Source organism: Belonocnema kinseyi, chromosome 1, assembly GCF_010883055.1.
Source record: "Belonocnema kinseyi isolate 2016_QV_RU_SX_M_011 chromosome 1, B_treatae_v1, whole genome shotgun sequence".
In the NCBI taxonomy this organism is placed as follows: domain Eukaryota; kingdom Metazoa; phylum Arthropoda; class Insecta; order Hymenoptera; family Cynipidae; genus Belonocnema; species Belonocnema kinseyi.
In genome coordinates, this window is record NC_046657.1 from 87,722,599 (window position 1) to 87,739,222 (window position 16,624).

Below are 16,624 nucleotides of genomic sequence, written 5' to 3' on the forward strand. Positions count from 1 at the left end.
TTTCTTGGGTCAGTCTTCTGTTATGCACTTCGTCGTAACAAAACCCTCGTAGTGATGAGGGTACAAAGTCCAAACTAATAATTCACCCTAATATGGTCACTATGCGGAAGAAAATTAATTTAGACTCTACGGCTTTTCATAAATCTATACATTTTGCTAGGGGCGTCAAAGCACCCTTGAAGTATTGGCGTCGGGGGGCCGTGTACCCCTTTCGGCCCACTTTAAACCAGCCCTGGTGCTTGAACTCAAGTATACAGTGTCGTACACTGAGAATTCCGGTGTTTTCGACTCAAATAAGGTCGCTAGTAATAAATGAGTAGTAAAATAAATATTTTAAATTCAATATATATGAAAAAGTAAACAAATACTAAATATGTATATATTCAAAAAAATGCTTATATTGTATATAAAATTGCTTATTTCGGTACATCTTCTTCATCAGATTTTAACGTTAGATACCTGGAAGTAAGATTTCAAAATTTAGTATGTAGTTCCTGACAATAAAAACTTTGTAGGAAGCGGGATCCATGGGGGTGAAAGCTCGTGCTAAAAATTGGAGACAAATATTTATAATATGGTCGCTTATGGAGCCACACGTGCGCTCATGTAAGACCTGCGGGAACTAAAATCGCAAGCGGCCATGCGGGCGGAATATTTAAATTTAAAATATTTTACTTTATAATGTTGTCACTAATTTGTAACGCTGTTTATTAATATCATTACATACGACAATTGAAGTACAAAATAACATTGATAAAAGGGATTGTAAATTATTAAAATTTTTATACAACTATAACTATTGTTTTATGTCACTTTATGCTTCCATACATTCTGAAATAGCCTAGATTTCAAATTTTATTCTATCTATTGATCTACAATTATTTTTGCATTTATTAAGAAAATAAAGAGACATAAAATATTTCCACATTTAGAACAGCCTCAAGCTTTAAAATTAGAATCATATCATAATTTTATCAAATTCATTTGTAAATTTATAAAGATTTAAAAAATAATAAGTCAAAGATATCAAACCTTAACAAATGGGTCACAGGAAAAATATATTGTTGACTATGGGTAGATAGATAGCACTTTTAAAATGAACAATTTTGGAATCTCCATTGATTATCATCTATTAATATGTAGGAAGCCTTTTGTGGAGGAACATTAGTATCTCCAAGGTGGGTACTTACGGCTGCTCATTGCATCCGAAAACGTCTATTTGTGCGAATTGGAGAACACGACTTGACTGTCAAAGAGGGTACAGAATTAGAATTACGGGTAAGTTTATTAAAATTACATGCCTATTGAAGAATCCCCTTTAGAAAACTATATAGTAAACTAAATAAAAAAACTACACTGGGACCTCGATTTTTGCCACTCATTTGATGCAACTCATGCACTAAGAATGCAGCCCTCATGTTGTTTGTCACGCTTGACAGATCATGATCACGCCCTCTCTCTTGAAACCGTGGTTGTCTTCTACACAAAACTTCGGAGGCTATCAGCATTAGAAATGAGAAAATAGGTTTAAAAAAATCAAGGTCCCAGTGTATATAAAAAATTATATTGAAATTTAAACCCGGTTCCTAAATTTTTTCACACATAGTTTTCAATGTCTGGATTCGTTTATCACAAAAAGCTCCTCAAATATTGCAAAGTGAATTCCTAGAATCATGTAATCATGCGAGTATCAATGATCATTATTATGACACCTAAGAGGATTTTACACATATAGTTTTATGTATAATTCGCCCACTTTACTGAAATTTCGTGTACGTTTCATTTACAAGTTTAAATATCAATCCCTGATTTGGATTGAACTTTGGATGAAAAGTGCCTTGAGATCCGGGTAACGATACGCCGGAATCACACACGACTTTTAACATTGTAGAGCTTATTTCCGATTGGTGTGGATTTCGATGCATATTTAAAAAAGAATATTTGAAACGAGTTCAAAGAATAAATTGATAACTTTTCTAAATACCCCACTCGAATTTAAGCTTCGTACTATAAAAGTATCTTTAAGCATCAATCTGAAGCAAACAAAATCAAATTTTAGAAATGCTTCAATATAAAAAAATTCGTTTTTTTTAATTGCAGGAGATTATGTTTATGATTTTGAACAAGTATTTTGTACTCTCGTAAAAAGTAGGTCAGATTATTTATGAATCTAACTGCCTACTATTACAGGTGGACTCAATGATGATACATCCAGAATACGATGCCGACACGGTTGACAATGATGTCGCCCTTTTACGTCTTCCAGTAACGTTGACGCCGTCATCATCACGAGGTATCGCTTGTCTTCCGACGCCAAATCAACCGTTGCCTACCAATCAGCGTTGCACTATCATTGGTTGGGGTAAATCTAGGCCAGACGATGATTTTGGCACAGATGTTCTCCACGAGGCTGAAGTAAGTATGCACAAACGACTTATAAATACAAGCAGCAAAAAATGAGCGGCAGGTGATATATATTAGAAAATTGTCATAAAAAAACCGCGAGATTTCACTTGGAGCGAGTGCTATTCTAAAAAATTGCATCCACTTCAAGCGAAATCGTGGTGACGTTTCAGCTGTAACCACGTAGCACGAACGTAAGGTAGGTGCTTGTAGTCCCCGAGGGACACAATTAAACAATCCGAAAAACTGTCGAGCCGAAGACAAAAAGAAACCCAAGGACCATGCCCTTCCGCATTTTCCTGAAAAGTGTCTTAGCATTTACTCGAAATACAGGGATGCTTTTTAGGCTGCTAGCAAGGGAAAGCCTGGCACCTCCAAAAGCACTGATGATCAGAATATTCGAAAATTTATCTCTTTATTTCCATTCTCCTTGGCTGTGGATTCCTTGTCAGCTGATGCCAAAAATTCAATGACGAACATGACGTACGTCGAACAGAAGTAGTTAATATCATCTAATCCAGAATCAAAGAAATTCTTCGTGATCCTCAGAGTCATCTTCAACTCCTCGGTAGTGATTCATGGACATTCCTTCTCAGAGGTTATGAGGTCGCAAAGTTAAACCTCGTCAATCTCTCTCCGCAAAGTCTCGATCTCCTCGGGCTTGGGCGAAATTTTGACAGAAACAGGAAGATCGGGAAAGAGGCGCATTGGATCATGGTCGCACCATAAGCTGAACAATTGATGATCCAGAGGTTTCACAATACCGAGCAATCCTCAAGGCGGGCGGCATCTATTTTAGCCAGATTTTGAGTCTTACGTTTAAATTGAAAGTTAGTGTTCCTTCTGGTCCAGGAATTGGTCTGTAGCTTTTTGTTGCAGCGATTGCAGAAGCGGCATAGATTGTTCATTAGGGAGGTCCTTATTTACTTTTGGTGGATTTTTCTTTTGAATTTCTTTGGTCTCACCCCCTTATTGTGTTGGAATAAACAATAAAATTATTTCTACCAAATTTGAGCGAAGTCGGTTAATATTAACATGCAAAGGATTCCATCGAAATCCTTTGGCTCTGTAAAGTTATGCTCTTTAGACTATATTGAAAAAATATGTCTGCACTAATTATTTTTGAGATATCGTAAAATTCTTATAAGAGGCAGATTCATTTATTGTAAAGTACATGATGACAATTAAAACTCAAAATTTAAAAAAATCAAGCCGGCTGCCCACATTTTTTCAAAACTCATTATTTCTTTTTTTCTCGATGACAACTTTTCAGGTGTTAATTAGAAAGTTACATTATTGTGAAGAAAAATATTCACATCAAGTTCTTTCTAATAGATAAATCTGCCTGTAAGGGGTCCGCCATTTTGTCAATTTAGAGCAAAAAATTTTCTGCTCTTGTGTATTTTCCTAACGTAGTCTAAAGATCATCATTGTACTTAGCCAAAGGACTCTAATAAAATATACAAAAATAAACTGCATTTGAAAATGTACTGTACTTTGCTCCATGTTACTGGTATGATAAACTTTGATTACTTTGGGCCACATTTTTTTATAAACATAATTTGCTCAAATTGAGTGAAGATAATTTGGTTGGTTATTCCAAAAAATAGAGGGATGTGACCAAAAAAATCTAAAATAGAAAAATAAGGATCACCCTAGTGTGTATGGATGCCATGAACTCTCTGGAACAGGGCTAACGATGGCATCGCCGCACAGTGGTCAAAAATCGGAAAATGGTATTCATAATTCGACAAATTATTATCATTTCCTAGGATTTTTTAATTATAGTTAAGTCTTAGTAGTATATGTGCAATTTATTGCCATATTAAATAAAAATAAGATCTTTTTCTTACTCCGTGATTGAGTTTTAAAGTAAACTTTTCATGAGTAATATTTAACGCGTTTCAAACAAGTGAATAACGGCTACATAAAAAGCGCATAACTTGTGAAATAATGAACAAATTTTTATTTTCTAACATGGAATCGTTTCTTCATAGTATGTACTTCAATATTATTTAATTAGAAAATCATGATTTTATTGACTGTAATTTACAAGATAATGTAAAGTCGATTGAAATCGTCTAAAAAAACGAAAAGTAATATAATTTCTATTATGTATCAAAAAACCAGCTGCGGCTTGCCATGGTTTTGAGTTCATCTCAATTTTTATTTTAATCTGCATATATGTCCAAAACCTGAAAAAGTGAAAATTTCAAGCCCCTGTATATTGAAAACCGGGTTGGTGAAATATTATATGTTTATTAGTGCTATAATTCCTTTAAGTTTCAACCCGCTAAAAAAACAATAATTTAAGGTGTTTTCGTGTGCAAAATAATAGCACATATGCGGTAATCTACGTTTAAAATTATTTTTTAGGATTTATGTAACTATATGCATGATGAGTTTTCTATATTTTCAAAGATAGCAAGTGCTTCGAAATTTATTAAAAAGTTAAATATATATTTTCAATGAATACAAAATTAATAAAAAAAAAAAATTAAAGAAACTCACTGCCAAATTCTTCGCTTAAAGAGAACTATACATACATTATATATGTATAATTTGAAAAAAGAGTTAAACAACCACTGTAGGGTTCCATTAGGGGCAACTGTCATGTAAAAATGACATATGCTCCCAGTAGGACCCTCGTGTGTCTTTAGGACACGAGGCGACCCAAGGGTGACAGCTTTCTGTTTCCATCTCGCAGGTGCCTTAGCATTTTTTCGCAAGCAGTTATGGCTTTAAGGTTACGAACCAGATATAGCTTTGTACTTCTGAGAGCATCGATCACAAGAAAAAATACTTTAACCGAATATTTTTGGGTACACTCGATGAATCTCCCTTTTGAGGTATTGATACCTCTCCTTCTTATTCTCCTTGGCAGTGATGTTGCAGTTGGTCGGAGCCGAGAATTCGATCACAAGAGAACGATTTCAGGCCTCGCGCGTGTAACGGAGACTGCTGTCTAAAGATCTTAGTTCCTTAAAATGTGGCACTTCTCCTTTCGGACAATTGACTCTATCTCCCTCGGAATGTTCGGCAGGGCAGGGTAGCGGCCAACACTTTGAGAGGGACAGTTTGCTCTTTTGACAAGGGCTGTTATTACCTTCTCACGTCCCTTAGCTAAAATCGCGAAATCTTAAAAGTATACTATACTTAACTTTTTGTTTCTTGAGCGCCAGATGCGCATGCTCCAATCAGAAACTAAAAAATAACCAAAATGAACGTGGGCAGGATTGTTACGCCCGGGCTACCGCCAGCCCTCTGACGAGAAATAGTAAAAGGGTGTTTTAAGATATTTATAGAAAGGTTTGCTTGACCGAAACTCGCGTCTTGTCCGTTAATAACTCATAATCAGGGTTACCATTCAAATTTGTTGGCACATTTATTATATTATTTCTTGTACATTATTTTTTATAGAAAATAAAAGATACCCTACATTTTTTCGAGTACATGTTATCGATGACGTCTAAAAAGAGCGAATAATTGAAGTAACGGTAACAGATACCGATTTTTCCATGTTTAATAATCCATTGGAAATAGATATAAAACCCAGAGAGCCTTGGTGACTCGAGAAGTTCCTCATGTTCGAAATATTTAACTCAAGTGAAACACAAATCAGTAAAATAATCAAATTTACTCGAATGTGCCAGTCCACAAGAATTTTCAGCCTTACAGTGTGAGAATTAGTAGAACTTACCTCATCTAAGTGAGTTAACATGGAAGCTAATTACTACTGTAAAATCAAACGAGCACGTCGTATCGTCACCTACGGGTGAGTTTCTTTGGCACGGCGATGATTGGCTACTTGCTCGGCGCTGTCCTGAGATCCGTTGGTTTGAATTTGACCTGCTCTTTCTGCTCGTGGCGCCCGTCTAAGAGGAGATGCAGGGACAACTCGAATGGTAGTCTGCATCTGAATAAAAATATCTACAGTGTAGTCCCAAAGCATTTCTGGTAAATGAGGAAGCTCCCGTCCTCTCTGCAGCGAATGTCCGCATTGGCAAAACATACGACAAGTCTACGACGACCGGACCTGCTTCGTATCTTCATCGTGGAAGTCTTGAAACCGAAAGAATCCCTGGCTCTAGAGGCATCCAAGGTTACCAGCCAGGTTCCAAGAATATTGGAGCCAGCAAACGGAAAGGCGGACAATAGATTCAAATACGAATTCCGATTCTAAGTTTTGAAGATGACGGCGAGCGATCGAATTTCGCTGTCGGCCTCACAGAGTTTCCAAAATCGCTCCATGTCCCTGGTTGAGAAGAATAGTAAGACAAGGTCATAAATAACAAACAAAATTACCCTACGAATTAATCCTAAATTCTTAAGATTAACCTTAATGTGACTTTAGAGTTTCGCTCCAAACATCAAATAACAATAATAATAATTAAAATAATATAGCTAAAAATGATGTCTTGCTACAATAAACAATCGAGGCCTGATGTTGTTCTATAAGACTTCAACAAACGAACGTTATTCGTAATTGAATTTTCGACTCCGGCCGACTGAATCCGATCACTGAAAAGGAAAAGAAAAAGAGTGAGAGATATCAATGCCCCTAAAAAAGATAGGATATTTACTATAGGAAATTAACTATAGAAATATAGGAATAAATATAGGAATACAGAAATATCAGGGGTGAACTGAAATGATGAAAATTAATTTTCAGCGTAGCTGTGAGGTGGGATTTGGTTAAATAGAGAAAGTGAGTTTATGTTGGCAAAAGATCAGGGGAGCTTGTGGTCAGGAGGTTGAGACTTCGAGGCGTGCAAGGGTGGTTCTTGTTGTGTTAAGGGATTTTAATGTAGTAAAAAGGGTATTTGCACGGACTGTGAGAAGTGAAATAAAGTGGGACAAAGGGAAAATTTCGGTCCGTAGGCGGCCACTGTCTTTAGAGACAGTACTACAGTAGTACGAGATCGTAAAAAGCGAGAAGTCGAGGGAGAAAGCGTCTAGTGCATGAGCTCAGTATTTAACCCTAGACCTTTTGATAAAGCCTAGTATACCAATCACTCCTCGGGTTATAATTTCCTCTGTTTTTTTACTTTGTTTTTCTGACAAGAGTCACAACTTGCTATCCTTTTCCCTATTACTTTGGCAAAATGAGGATAATAGAAATACTCGTTTAACATTTTAAATACTCTTTGAGCTCCTACGTGCGCGTAGAGTTCGTGGCATTCATCATTCACACTGTATATTATACTGCTGGGTGAACATAATTTCTTTCCGTTTTTTGTGGTTAATTTCAAATTTTTTAGTGTCACCTTCTTTAATTTCCTGCAGTCGTTTTCTTAGGGTAGGATTCTCCTTTTGTCTAATTATGAGATTTTTCAAATGTTTCCTTAGTTCAGATGATGGTCTCCTTTCTATTGCATATAAAAATATTTTTCCTTCGTTTAAATCGAAAGGATAATCTGATTCTTTAGAGGGTATTTTACTTAGAACATCAGCTACTATATTATTTTTACCTTCACAATATTCTATTTCGAAACAATAGTCTTAGATTGCCATAATCCATCTCGTCAATCTTCCTCTCACTAATTTGTATTTTTTAAGAAAAACTAGTGCTTTGTGATCTGCGCGGATAATGAATTTCGCCCCAAACACATAAGACCTGCATTTTAAAAGTGCCCATACTATTGCGAGCAATTCTTTTTCAGTAGCATAATACGATAATTCAGATCCTTTCAATGTACGGCTTGCGAACGAGATTGGTAAATGTTCTTCTTTTTCATTTGTATAGTACGGCCCCTAGTGCTACGTCACTGTCATCCGTTGGAAGTTAGAATGGCTTCTTGAGATCTGGGTACGTTAAAATAACGAATTCACAAAACGGTCCCTTGACTTTTTTAAAAACATCATATTTTTCTTGGTCCCAGATCCATTTGTTTCCTACTCTCAATAATTCAAGTAGAGGGACAATTTCTTGGGCATGTTCATTAGTGAATTTTGTATAATATTTTATAATCCCTAAAAATCCCCTCAGTTCCTTTAAAGTCCTTGGTTTTATTTCTAAAGGAGTGCGGATGTGTCCCAAAAAATTTAACTCTGGACGAAAAAGTGAGATTTTTCAAATTGATATACATAGCATGTAATCGATAAAAGTAATTAAAAAGCCTCCTATTCTTCTTAAAACCAGATCTAAAGCCCTAACTAAAGCCGCAGTTCTCGTTTTGAATCCAAAGGATGTAACTTTAAATTCGTAACATCTTTCTTCATGTAGGAAAGCGAACTGATCCATCTTTTTTAGTCATAATAACCAATGGATTTATATATGCACTATTTAAACATTGAATAATGCCTAATTTTAATAGTTTTTCGATTTCTTCTTTTATTTTCCTGAGAAACATCCCTTCTTAAAATGACGGATAGGATCCGATAGAGTCCGATAGTCTTTGTCGGAATTTAAATACGAAGACTCTTTTCATCTAAGTCCAAGAACTGTTTTCTATTTAGATCTATCCGGCTTTGAGGCAAACATTGGAAACAGAAAATTGAATTATTTGACCGACGGAATCTTATGCGGTCCTATCTGGAACGTCGTCGGAACTTCTGTTACAAGACTTTTCATCTAGGTTCGAAAATAGTTTTCTATCCGGTTCTATACGGATTTGAAGCGAACATCGTGAATAAAATTCAACTATTCGCCCGACGAAATCTCAGGCGGCCCTACCTGGAACTATATCGGAACTTAAATTAGAAGACTGTTTTCGTTTGTCTAAAAACGGTTTCCTATCTGGATCCATCCGGCTTTGAAACGAACTTCGGAAATAGAAAATTGAATATTATTTGTCTGATAAAATCTTATGCGGCCCTATCTGGAACTTTGTCGGAGAGAAGATGTTTTGGTTTGTCTAAAAACGGGTTTCTATTCAGTTCTCTACGGCTTTGAACCGAACATCGTAAGCAAAAAATTGAATTGTTCTCCCGACGAAATCTCATACGACCCTATCTGGAACTATGTCGGAACTTAAATTAGAGGACGTCGTTTGTCTAAAAACGGTTCTCTAGCTGGATCTATCCGGCTTTGAAGTGAACATCGAAAAGAGAAAATTGAATTATTGTCCGACGAAATCTTATACGGCCCTATATATAACTTTCTCGAAACTCACATTAGAAGACTGTTTTCGTCTAAACACGGAAACGGTTTTCTATCTGGATCTATCCGCATTTGAAGCGAACATCAGAAATAGTAAATAGAATTTTTTGCCTGGCGGGAACGTATAGCGCCCTATCTGGAATGTTCTCGGAACTTGCATTAGAAGACTATTTGTTTGAGTCAAAAAACGGGTTTCTATCTGGATCTATCCGCATTTGAAGCGAACATCGGAAATAAAAAATTGAATTATTTGCCTGACGGGAACTTATCCAGCCCTATCTGGAACTATGTCGAAACTTACACTAAGAGACTGTTTTCGTTCATGTCCGAAAACGATTGCCTTGATGACTCCGAATTCGAAAAAAAAACTCGAAGTTCTATCTGATTTCCAAAGAAAAAGTTAAATACTTGTCTTATTTTGAATACCAAATTTTAAGAAAATTTCTCGACAACTTTTTTATAGTCTACATCATTTATCGATATATTATTAAAGGATTAAAAATGGCTGACAAAAAAAAACTGTATTTGCCTGAGTTCAAATGATTAAAGAAAGGCTAATACTTCAACAAAATTAATTAATCGAGAAGAAACCTAATGGAGGGACGCATAGTGTCACTGCTTCTTTTTATCTTTAGAGAAATATAAAAATTAAAAAATTTGTAATTAATTCGTATTCATTTCTAATATTATTAGGAAAATTGGTAAACAAAGGGGTAAAATACCTGCTCAGCATTATTACTGGTAGAAACGCAATAAGAATGGAAATATAATTCTACCATCATTTTAAATTACCTGCATTTAACTCGATTCTCTGTCGTCGGACTGTTTCTGGATGTAAAACTTCACGGCCAGCAGAGAAGTAAGAATAACGCTTTTTTGGTTATTGTGGTGAGTTATTATCATCACTCATTTCTAATGGCTTTCTTTCATCGCCTCCAAAAACAAAATTCATCATATAGAGGGTAAATTATCGAAACCTAACCTTAAACTAAAAAATTTTTATTTACACACAAAATTGCAATTCACCTACAAAACTGTATTAACCGATGAGCACAATGATCAATCAGGAACTGTAAGTCGTTCACTTCTTTTCACAACTTTTTCAAGTCATCTTTAATTTATCAAAACACTTTATCTTAATACAATAATATAAACATATATGTAATACTCTACTGTTCCTCCTCTTCCAGTACCCCCATGGTTCTTGGCGCACGCGCACTTCTCTGAGAAAGATCTGTGCGCTATGTGAGACAGAAATATATATCCGCACTGTTATATTTTGTCACGCGCCACACATTGTAAGGTATAGGCAGTTATAAATATAGATTACATATATGATAATAAACAGTGTCACAATGATATATAATACGTAACTATATACAGTATATTCAGTGTATACTCTCAGTATAAACAGTGAAAACAGCGCAGAGCTGAATGCACATTTCTTATTGGTTGTTTGAAGTCACGTGATGTGTGCACATTTATTTCAAATCGTGCAAATGAAATAGTATGATTCCCTTCTTTAGTTCCTTTCAAATTGCATAGGGTTATTCATTATTGCAAATTCCTCTCCAATTTAATAAAATTTACATGTATATTTTTACAAATATTCATATATTTATATGTTGCAATATTTTTGTCTACATCGAAAGATGTAAGCTTTTTTAGATAGCACTACTTTCGGAGCGCGTAGTTTGGGGCACATTGGTGCGTGAAGCAACCGCCGCTTTTCTCAGTTGCAGCAAAGACCACACAGTTGCCTATGTCGTATAACCAACGCGAGTGAAACCGGCCAGCAACAAACACGTGCACGCGCGATATCAGTTTTATAATTTCGTAAATTGTTAGGTTCGTAAAAGATTAAAAAAATGTACTCATCTAACTGGTAGCACTATTTATCAGTTTAAAGTGGCTTGATGAACAATTATTTCATGCAGGAATTACAATCTCCAAAAATTACTTTTACATAAAAACATTTTTGCGAAAATTCTGAAAGTGTACTGTAGGATATATCATCTCAAGGGGAAGCGTGGGACTTCGAGATGGCATGTTGTACCTTAAGTACGTTAGTGCGTGCAAAAGTGAAAAAAGAAAACATGAAGTGTGAAATCGTGCCACTGAGTCGAGTTGTGATGTTCGACGCCAACCAAATAAAAATGATTTCGTTTAAGGTAAAATTCGGTGCGAAATTCTACGTTGCAGTCCTCTCCTTCGTTGCTGGTAAGTCAACTTTTTATTTGTATGTTATTGATTTCATTGGTTTTTTTCATTCATTCTAATTTATCAGGCGCGGCGGATCGCAGGTTTTCTGTCTTCCTCGCTCCTTAAGAAGTGTGCATGTAAAAGAAATAGAGTAAGCAAGACACAAATATATGGAAAACAATTGACGGTTTTCCATATATTTGTGTCACACTTACTCTAGTACCTTTAAATTTCCACTTGTTAAGGAGCGAGAAGGACAGATAACCTGCGTTCCGCCGCCCCTGCGTAATTTTTTTTCGCAAAGTACTGGCGGACACAGAAAAAGTTTAAAAAGGTTTGATTATCTAATAAAAGTTCTGTAAAATATATCTATCACTCTTTTGCAATATCTTGCATGATTTACGAGAAAAATTCAAAAATGAGGTTTTTAGGAAAAAAATTCACCCAGCCTCAAATGTTGAGGCGGCGGTGCCCTTGTGGCCACAGGGGCAGTGCCCCCCCCCCCCCCCCCCGCTAATATATACTCAATATTTTATAAAGGAAAAACCTCGCAACAGAAGTTATTCAGCCCACATCAAACTGGCAAGATTATTTTTTATTTTAAAGTTCAAATTCAACAAGAAATTGGCAAGTGTAGAAGCTGCTTGTTTTGAAATGGATTTAGGCTTATTTATCGCTAACTATATAATAATCACATTGCACCTTTCTTGGCACTTTTAATTAATAGTACCCTTAATTAAGGGCATGTTACACTTAGAAAATTATCGATTTTACCAGTGTTAGGTTCCCCCGTCCTTTTTCTGCAATAATGAAGATTTTGTCTTAAAAATTTAGCGAATGACAGCGAATATACCAACGGACGTCTCCGAACTCTTCTTTGGTGGCAAAATTTAAAAAGATTTATTTTACTTCTATCCTTCTTGTGAGATGGTAATCAATTAATTTACTAAAAATGATTTAATTATTAGTTAATGTTTTCAGAGTGACAAGTAGAAAGACTCCGAGTATTCAGAAAATAAGAGTGTGGAAGATAATAGGGATACAAACAAGATGAGGAAAGTAGATGAAGTGACCCTTATATTTGACAATTAAAATTTAAAGTTTCGTTTACATTAAGTATGCAAAACTGAACAACAAATAAAAGGATTAGAGAACTCTTCTAGATTCTTGAGCCAAAAAAAGTTAGCGAACGCGCCCCATACAATATTTTTTCCAGCACTGATATAAAGAAAAACGAAAAATAAAAAAAATCTGGACACCATAAATTCCACAGCATTTTTGAACTTTTTAAATCTGTGGTAATTAGATAAATTTCGAAAAATTTCAAATGTTCGAAAATTTCCGGAAATTAAAGTTATTCAGAAATTTTTTATAATTTATGTGAATTTATCGGTTATTTATAATAATTTATAAGTAATTTGTCGTATTTTATCCCTTCATGTTAGTCCAATGGCTACTCACAATCGCTCTTTTAAATTGGGGTGTCTAAAAACGACTTTATCATGCCTGTGCCATAAAAATCAAGTCATTACAAATTACAGGATACAAATTCTGATGGAGTAACTGATGACGTCGACGAAGAAGAGTCGAAAGAAGATGAAATGGATAATAAGGTAAGATTAATGTTTAAAAAATGATCTCAGTTAAATTAAAATCAATAGATCAGTTCAAAAACCCATAGCTCAATGGGATCGGGTTGATTATGCTTTAAGTAGGATCGGCCTCTCGAATACATACGGAGATTCAGGACACATCACTTGAATTACTGAGTTTACCTTCATTGTGTACCTATTATAAAAGATTTTGTAATGAAGCAGTTTTAAGTTTTAAGGTGTAATCAGACGCTATAAAAACAAGACGATTTTTAAAAAAATTATTTTTGTCGACTAAAGAGAATCCGAATGATAATCCAATTCTATAGTTTCAAGTAAAAAAACGTCTTACTCTCAAAAGTATACAGTCTTTTATGCAGCCTTCAAGAAATTTGGATGTTTTAAAAATGATTTTTCACAAAACATCAAGAAAGTGTTAAACATGAAGTATTAGGGTCAGTTTTAGAAGCAACATTTTAGAAAATCGAAAATAATGCATTCAAAGGTAATTTTTCATAGTAATATTATCGATTACTGATCATTTTTATAGGAAAACGAGAGGAAATCTAGAGAGCTCCTAATTCAACCCAAGACCGAAATATATTTTTTTCGTTTTCCATAAAAATGCTTAGTGATCGGGAAAATTAGGTCTGTCCACTCAGCGCCGCCACCAAGGCAAATAATAAAATGGAATACGCCATATTTTTTTCTTTTTTTTTTGCTAATATTATGCTAAAAAAAAATTTTTTTGCTCCTTAAACTTCGGAAAAAATGGTGGCGGCGCTAGCAGGACGTCCACTCAGCGCCGCCACCTACGAAAACAAACTAAAAATGATTATAATGTGATAAATAATAAGTGGAGATTTTTTGCTTTTTTTTTGCTTTATGATGACATATATTACGTTTCCCAAAAAACTACCCATAAATCTTACACAACTACCCCCGGGATCAAAAAAGTTTTCAAAATGGGAAAACTACCTTCAACAATATAAATATGATTTAGGGCTTCAAATTAATTACATGACACTTGAAAATTTCGCCCTCTTTATAATTTCCCCAAAACTACCCTTCCACGTGAAAGTATGCAGCAGAACATTTATGTGTATGAAAAAAGCATTAAAAATAATCAAACTTAGAAGAAACTGTTGGTTGATATTTTTTTGCTGTTTTTTTGCTCTGCGATAATATATAATGCATTCCCCAAAAACTACCCCTAAGTGGAAGAAGAGTTTTTTGTCGAAATTATAAAAAGAGGGAAATTCTCAAGTGTCATGCAATTAATTTGGTGTTCTAAATAATTTTCCCATTATTCAACGTGGTTTTCCAACTTTCAAAACGTTTCTGATGACGAGGGGAGGTTATATATGACTTAGGCGAAGTTTTTGGGTAACGTATTATACATTATCGAAGAGCAAAAAAGAGCAAAAAAATATCGACTAACAGTGTTTTCTAAGTTTTATTACTTTGTATGCTTTTTTCATACATATATATGTTCCGCTGCATAGTTTGACGTGGAAGGGTAGTTTCGGGGGAAATTATAATGATAGAGAAATCTGCAAGTTTCATGCTGTTAATTTTGAGTCTTAAATAATTTTTATATTTTTCAAGGTGGTTTTTTAAGTTTTGAAACGTTTCTGATGACGAGGGGAGGTTAAGTATGACTTAGGGGTAGTTTTTGTGTTACGTATTATACATTATCGAAGAGCAAAAAAAGAGAAAAAAAATAGCGACTAACAGTGTTTTCTAAGTTTTATTATTTTGTATGCTTTTTTCATACATATATATGTTCCGCTGCATAGGTTCACGTGGAAGAATAGTTTCGGGGGAAATTCTAATGAGAGAGAAATTTTCAAGTTTTATGTTATTAATTTTGAGTCCTAAATAATTTTATATTGTTCAAGGTGGTTTTTTAACTTTCAAAACGTTTTTGATCACGAGGGGTGAGTATGTATGACTTAGATGTAGTTTTTCGGGAGCGCATTATATATTATCAGAGAGCAAAAAAAAGCAAAAAACATCAACTAACAGTGTTTTCTAAGTTTTATTATTTTGTATGCTTTTTTCATACATATATATGTTCCGCTGCAAAGGTTCACGTGTAAGGGTAGTTTCGGGGAAATTATAATAAAAGGGAAATTTTGAAGTGCCATGTAATTAATTTGGAGTTCTAAATCATTTTTACATTGTTCAAGGTGGTTTTACAATTTTTAAAATGTTTTTAATGACGAGGGGTATGTATGTATGACCTAGGGGTAGTTTTTGGGGAACACATTATATATTATCGCAGAGCAAAAAAAGAGCAAAAAAATATCAACTAACAGTTTCTTCTAAGTTTGATTATTTTTAATGCTTTTTTCATACATATAAATGTTCTGCTGCATACGTTCACGTGAGATGGTAGTTTTGGGAAAATTATAAAGAGGGCGAAATTTTCAAGTGCCATGTAATTAATTTGAAGCCCTTAATCATGTTTACATTATTGAAGGTAGTTTTCCCATTTTGAAAACTTTCTTGATCTCGGAGGTAGTTGTGTAAGACTTAGGGGTAGTTTTTTTGCAAAACGTAATATATGTCATCATAGAGGAAAAAAATAAAAAAATCTCCACTCATTGTTTATCGCATTATAATCATTTTTAGTGAGTTTTCGTAGGTGGCGGCGCTGAGTGGACGTTCTGCTAGCGCTGGCACCCTTTTCTCCGAAGTTTAAAGAACAAAAAAATTTTTTTTTAGCATAAAATTAGCAAAAAAAGCAGAAAAATATGGCGTATTCCATTTTATAATTTGCCTTGGTGGCGGCGCTGAGTGGACGGACCTAGGAAAATTAGCATCAAAAATTATTTTAATATTTCCCTGTTTGGCATAATAACATTTACTAGGCAGTCTGATAAGTATCTGAAAATTCTAAGAGATGGCATTAGTATTCACTAATGTGAACCATTTTCGTCGAGCTTGATCCTTCAAATGACGCCTGCCAAAACTTCAGCCATTTATGTTTACGCATTTACAACTTACAGCACTGAGAAGCGACTAACCTCAGAGTTTTTTTTTAATATGGAAAAATCTGAGTTTCGAGTTTTGATCAAACACTACTATCTTCGCAAGAAAACGATATCCGAGACCAAGGCCAAGCTGGATAAGTATTATCCGGGCTCTGCATCGTCGATTGGAACGATTCATAAGTGGTTTACCGAGCTTCGTTGTGGCCGTACGAGCACAGTTGATTCTGAACGATCTGGACGCCCAAAAGAGGTCACTACACCAGAAAATGTCGAAAAAATCCATGATATGATGTTGAATGATCCCAAAGTGAAATTGAAAGAGGTAG

General features: G+C 34.9%; 1 protein-coding gene across 8 annotated transcripts in view; it reads left to right on the forward strand.

Moving 5' to 3' along the window:
• LOC117169010 (prostasin) overlaps positions 1 to 16,624 on the forward strand; it is a 297,259-nt gene that overhangs the window by 208,128 nt on the left and 72,507 nt on the right. For all 8 annotated transcript variants that reach the window (XM_033355110.1, XM_033355118.1, XM_033355065.1 and 5 more), the window contains 2 exons: positions 1,144 to 1,278; positions 2,191 to 2,415. In XM_033355110.1, the coding sequence (XP_033211001.1) occupies positions 1,144 to 1,278; positions 2,191 to 2,415 (360 nt within the window). The remainder of the gene's footprint in view (positions 1 to 1,143; positions 1,279 to 2,190; positions 2,416 to 16,624) is intronic.